This window comes from Nanorana parkeri, unplaced genomic scaffold (assembly GCF_000935625.1).
Source record: "Nanorana parkeri isolate BGI_ZX_2015 unplaced genomic scaffold, ASM93562v1 scaffold630, whole genome shotgun sequence".
In the NCBI taxonomy this organism is placed as follows: domain Eukaryota; kingdom Metazoa; phylum Chordata; class Amphibia; order Anura; family Dicroglossidae; genus Nanorana; species Nanorana parkeri.
In genome coordinates, this window is record NW_017306898.1 from 4,098 (window position 1) to 10,594 (window position 6,497).

A 6,497-nucleotide genomic window follows, 5' to 3' on the forward strand; every position below is an offset into this window, starting at 1 on the left:
TCTGAAGTCACTCAGGCTGAATTGTTATATGAAACGGTTGTAATCTTCCGGAAGATTTTTAGAGATTTTCTACCCTTAGCCATGTCTTGGTTAAGTAACTTTCATTGGTTATTATCCTTTGCTCCGGCCTGCAAACATTTCAGTTTCTTTTGTAAATATCAAGCAATAAAAAAAATCTAGTACGGTTCTACTTTATAATTGATCCAGGTGGCCTCTGTTCATGGGGGGTGAGGGGGGTGGGAAATGTTATACCTTGGGGGAAGTATGGTGGGCGCTTTATATACGAGTAATGCTGTATGCTGCCTATCTGAGCTTGTTGGGACATCCCCTTCCAAAACCTTGGCCATTTATATGGAGTTGGGACACTTTGGCTGTAACGGCCTTCACTCTCCTGGGAGGGATTTCCACAAGAAAATTGTCCCCATTCGGGCAAATTAGCATTTGTGAGGTGAGGTATTGATGGTGGAGGAGAAGACCCGGCATTCCAAATCATCCCGAGAGTGTTTAGTTGGGTTGAAACTCGAGTTCCTCCACACCAAACTCCTCAAACCAATCCTTATGAGCTGGCTTTGGACGTATGGGTACAATGGTGCTGGAACAGGAAAGAGCCCTTCACTACACTGTTCCTACAGAGGCACAATTGTTTATAATGTTTTTGTATCATGTAGCAGAACAGAACCTTCACTGGAAACTAAACGCAATCATTTGCAGGGGTTTTTGTTTGTCACCATATAGTGTAGGTGCGATGGTCAGGTGTCCACAAACATTGGCCTTATAGTGACCTGAGGTTTATGGTGGTGATCAGATGTACTTAACGGGCGGCGACATGTGTGAGAGAATAGAGCACAGAAATGTGGTCGCTGTTTTCAGTGGTGCTCCAACACGGCCAGAGTTTAGGGGCATTCACAGCAAATGTGGAAGGAAATCACAAGCCAATGGCGGGTCTATTGATTTGCAGTTGTACCTTCTGATTTCCTTCCAATCTGCTTGTCAACGGACGCTAACGGAAGGGCACCGAAAAATCAACAGCGCTAGTTCACACCGGATCCGTTTGCAGTGCATGGGCTAGTTGGCAGTGCATGCGCTATTTCGCACCGGATCCGTTTGCAGTGCATGCGCTATTTCGCACTGACTCTGTTGCTGTGCATGGGCTAGTTTGCACCGGCTCAGTTTGCAGTGCATGCGCTATTTCGCACTGACTCTGTTGCTGTGCATGGTCTAGTTTGCACTGGCTCCGTTGGAGTGCATGGGCTAGTTTGCACCGGCTCCGTTGCAGTGCATGGTCTAGTTTGCACCGGATCCCTTGCAGTGCATGGGCTAGTTTGCACCGGATCCCTTGCAGTGCATGGGCTAGTTTGCACCGGATCCCTTGCAGTGCATGGGCTAGTTTGCACCGGATCCCTTGCAGTGCATGGGCTAGTTTGCACCGGATCCCTTGCAGTGCATGGGCTAGTTTGCACCGGATCCCTTGCAGTGCATGGGCTACATTGTATTGGAACGCAGCCGTGTGAACCAGCCCCATTCACAGCCATTCATTGTTTCGGGGGGGGGCCCTTCTGTTGGAAAACCTAACTCAATAGATCTGCTGTGAATGGGCCCTTAATGTGCTTTCTGTAAACGCAGAGCTACGCCTCGTCTTTCCACCTCCGGGGATTCAGCTGAGAACATGCGGATGAGACGGACACACGATGTTCATTATAACATTTATTTATAGAAATGGTAACAAAGTGCTTTATGTTCACATTATAATATCACAAAAATGTAAATGCAGAAAAACAAATCTGTATTTTATCCTCCCATCACTCCGCCGCCCCCCATGACTTGTCTATAAATAACCGGGAGACGTGGAGGTGATTATCCAGAAGGAGAAATTCAATTCACACCGGGGCAGAAGAAGAATCCGGTTCCCTGGTACTGGGAGGGGAGGGGGTTGGTGGGAAGTAGGGGCAGAAGGAAGAGGACCATTTGTAAATTCTGTACTCTCTGCCCCATCACAAGCCAGTAATCAAGTCGCCAATGGAAACCACAGCAGTTGGCTTCAGATTTCACAGCCGCTCTGAAGGAACGTACTTTCTTTGTAAAGGAACTCGTTCCTTTTGCTGCCGAGGTTCATATCACCCGTACAAAAGTCTCCACGGGCCGAGCTGAGCACTTCCTGCTGCCGTGTAACTAAAATCCAATAGAACTGGATCGTAAAGGGATAACCTTCACCTGCTTCAAGAAACAATTTGCTTGAAAGCAAAAGAAAGCCGCGGCTGGTTTTAAACTTTGTTTTTGTGTTTTTATGAACATTTTTGGGGGAAAAAATTATAATTAAAAAGCTTGAGGGAGGTAAAAAGGAGGCAAGCTATGGAAAAAAAAAGACAATTGTAACATTCAGAATCTTCCTAAAATCCATCGGAGGGGTGAGAAAGTTTAAACCAATTGCAAATTGACCCCCGTCAATGCTTCAGCCAATGAATGATCCCGAATGACTGACTGGAAGCTGCATTGGTTGTTTTCCTCTGAAGTCTTTGTTATAAGAAGTCCGCACTGAGAGTCTTCCCAGAATGCATTGTGTCCCCCACACCGCACCCCCGGGGGGGTTGATGTTCCTCTCTCATCCCTTTCACTTAATTGTTATCTATATATTACAAGAAGGAAGATTAGTCTTTGTCCTTCGATGATGATGTCACAGAAGCTCCTCCCAGCAGCATGGGACGGTTGCAGACAGGAAGACCGGCGTCCTGGCTAGAATTGGCACATCCGTGGAAGCAGCGGAGTCCCCGTCCTCGCGTGCGGTCACATTTTATTGGCGAGTTCTGTGAAGCCGTGGATCAGCTCCTGGAAGGTGGCTCTGCTGAGAGGGTTCTGATCCCAACACTTTAATAACAGCTGGTACACCTACAAAAGAGAGACAAAGTGACAGGTCAGCTCCACAGCCAGGAGGGGGCACCGCTCTACAAGGGGGGCAATCATCGCCTCTCTAGAAAGCAGAACTAAAGTATTTCTCCACATGCAAAATTGTGCACATGCGCTTACTAATGTGCGCTATCCATGTCATCATGCCTGGTCTCTTCTATTAGTGGGAGGTGATTATCTTCCCGGGGGACGGATACATCTTCTGATTGGTTCTCTGTAGGGACTATTCCCATTCTTTGTCAGGAATCGCCCAGTTTTATTCCCTCCCCCGATCCTCCTCTTCTATCCTCTACTTGTTTTACTAAATGCCGCCATCACTCAAATGCTCAGACAGGACGCAGGATGTCACCAGCACACCGGAGAAATGTCTTCAAGAAAACGTCTTTTATTGGCAATGTTTCGGGACTGCGCAGGGTCCCTTCCTCAGGCACAGTATGGCCATGATGCAATGTACAAACACACCACATGTGCCAGAACCCGTGAAAAGTAGGGCGACGCCAATACACGTACTACCGCTAGCATGGCGCCGGCTTCCCGGGCAATCAGGAAGCCGGGAGCCAGGTCATGCTGATTGGTTGGGAAGCCAGCTTCCTGGCCAACCAGGCAGCGAGTCATTAACCACCACCCGGCTTCCTGATTGGCCAAGAAGATGGCTCCATGTTCCCTCGCAGCTCTTTGGGTCAGAGGAAATCTCTCTGACCGGAAGTTCCAGTATGGGGGGTAGGTATCAGAGCATTTGGGCAAGTACTAGTATCGGTGCATCCCTAGTAAAAAAAGTTTGTAAAAGTCTGGCTCCCAATACCTGTGATGTCATAGTGATGTCATATTGCCGCCATGATGTAAAAACATTAGTAAATCACACGGTGTTAGTAAGCAGCGGACTGACCGCGATGTGGGTCTGTATACACAGCGGCAATTGCTACCTGTTAACGACCGCCACCGCTGCACAGACACTGACCCACATCGCTTCACAGCATCGTCCCCATCAGGACATGTGACTACATATGACTCTATACACGTGTCTGTGCCAGTCCGCTGCATCCATATAACACTATGGTTTACTAACAGGAATGTGATGTCAATATGACATCACAGGGGTTGGGGTTCCAGACTTCTTTCAAACCTTTCACATGCGGTGTGTTTGTACAATATAGGTGACTGTACAAGGCATTATTGCCATACTGAGCCTGAGGAAGGCACCCTGCGCAGTCCCAAATTGCCAATAAAAGACATTTGCTTTGAAAACATTCCTCTGGGGTGCTGGTGACATCCTGCGTCCTATACTGCTCAGAGCGGCGCCATCCACAGTCATTTCAGCGCCCATCTCAAGGGGTTTACTGGTGAGGAGTGCGCTGGGATAGATATTGAATGTGAGGACGGCGGCCATTATTCTGTGCAGTGATGTCTCCGCCCCCTATGCAAAGAAAAAAGGAGCAGACTGAAGTACCGAGAGGTTTGGAAATCATACGACCTCTGAGGTGCACTGCTGGAAGAGCTACAACCAGGAGGAGGTCATGGAGGATCCAGGTCTCCCAGCCAGGAGAGCAACTGGAAAAGCTACATGACCCAGTACCTACCTACCTACCTACCTACCTACTAAATGTGCAAAGTGTTTATTTAATATTAAGCTTTAAAGATTACTGGAATTCATTCTCATCCTCAGGATTGCTCCGCCTCACTATTCTAATTCAGGAAACAACGGGGCCGGCCTTAGGGGTGCGCAATGTGATTTACATCACAGCCTGTTCATTCAAGTTTTCCTCAATGGGGAGAAGCACTCAGTACAGAGGCTCCTCCCCATTCAGAAACAGCTGATAGTAAATATGAATGGGGAGGAGCCTCTGTACTGTGAGTGCTGAGGCTGCAGAAAAAGAAATTGAGGATTTGGTGTCCTCAATTTCTTTTCTATTTTAAAAGGGAACCCCCCCCCCACCATATTTTATAGTGACAACCATAAAATATTGGAGCTCCCTCAGAAGGAGAAAGCATTGCCGTAGAGCTCTGTACCTCGTTGGGGCAATTTGCAGGGTTGGGCAGGCGCTTTCCTTCCTCCAGCACACGCACCAGGCGGGTGACAGTCATCTGACCTTGGGTGGGTCCGATCATTTTTAGGAACATCTAGTGAGGAGGAAACAGAAACAATTACAGAACGTTAGCATTGTTGACCACCCGAGAACACTACGGGGTCTATTCATAAACAATTTGCAGGACTATGATTTCTGCACATGTCTTTGAACATTTGGTTTGTGTGAATAAAGGAAAAAAAAAAATAGTTCTCAATATATTATCTTTTCAGGTGGAATGTATTGTGATGTAATACTGCATTATGGCCACTAGATGGCGCTGAGGGTAGAAAATACTTTGTATATAACATTTGGATCCCACTGGACTGGAAGTGACCTTCAGCCATTGGGCTCTGACTTTCCTGACTCTGTTCTGGGACTCTGTCCAGGTCCAGAGCCATTCACATGTTGGTTGTAGGAGGAGTTATCCTGGGCTGGCCTGCAGTTATAGGTTTACCAGTGTCCAGTCTTCCTGTAGGCAGCAGTATAACCCCGAGGCTTAGACTTCCTGTGTCGTTCAATGAACAAGGAAATACTTTTTTGCCTTTTACCCGATTTCCAATACCAAGTCACAGACCTGGAACAAGCATGCTGTGAATGCGTCTTATTCCAGGTCAGTGCTTCAAGGACATCGAAGTCAGGTAACTAACATTCCCAAAGTGAGAGGTCAGTAATGGAAACCTAGAGAATTCACGACGGGGTAACTTTAAAAAGCTTTGCAGTGACTGCATCAGCATATCGACCAATCAGATTCAGAAGTGACTGTGCCAGGGAAAGAGATAGGCCCCTTCCACGCGAGCCATCCGATCGCTCTGTCACTTCTTTCAGACGGACCGGATCAGATGCCCAATGCTAGTCTATGGGGAGCCGGGTGTATACAGACGGGCTCCTATTTACAACCAGTTACTCCCGACTCTGGCCAGGTCCGGAAAAACAATTGGAACAAAGTTCTGCTTCACCGGACCCGATTGTGCCGGATCTGATCATGCCGGATCAGGGGTAATCGGAGGTGAACAGACACACGTCCTTTTACATCACACTCCCCACAGACCAGCAAGGGGTCCGGCAATTTTAATTCTTTCCATCATCACGAGGTGATATCACAGCCGGGGGCGTTCCGAGGCTGGGTGTCACCCGGAGCGGAGAAGGGGTGACACCCCGCAGTGATGTCATTGCGCACGAGCGGTCATCTAATTAAAGCCTGCCAGCAACCATCTTGGTGATGGACGCTGGCAGAGAGAGGAGGGGACATTCACCCGGCGGGATGAGGTATGCTGCCGGGTCCCCTCCTCTCTCCTGACACTGTCGGGCTCTCGGTCCGTGCCCGACTTTTTAAAGGGGGTGACACCAAAATGACTGTCATTTTGGTGTTACCCCCTCCAATGGAGTCACCCAGATGCGGGCCGCACCCCCCTTGTGACGCCACTGGTCACAGCGCTGACATAGTTCTGAACTGTTCCAACCAGGAGGGGATCCATGCACAGGTCCCCCCCCCCCCCCCCCCCCCGCCGGGGGAGGGGGGGGGGGGGGGGC

The 6,497-nt window shown here is 48.8% G+C and overlaps 1 protein-coding gene across 1 annotated transcript in view; it reads right to left on the reverse strand.

Moving 5' to 3' along the window:
- Positions 1 to 2,772: 2,772 nt before the first annotated feature.
- Positions 2,773 to 6,497, reverse strand: part of JAK1 (Janus kinase 1) — a 71,370-nt gene continuing 67,645 nt past the window's right edge. Inside the window, exons 22-23 of the mRNA XM_018563095.1 lie at positions 4,909 to 5,019; positions 2,773 to 2,883 (exon numbers count right to left, since the gene is read on the reverse strand). Of these exons, the coding sequence (XP_018418597.1) occupies positions 2,782 to 2,883; positions 4,909 to 5,019 (213 nt within the window). The 3' untranslated portion in view covers positions 2,773 to 2,781. The remainder of the gene's footprint in view (positions 2,884 to 4,908; positions 5,020 to 6,497) is intronic.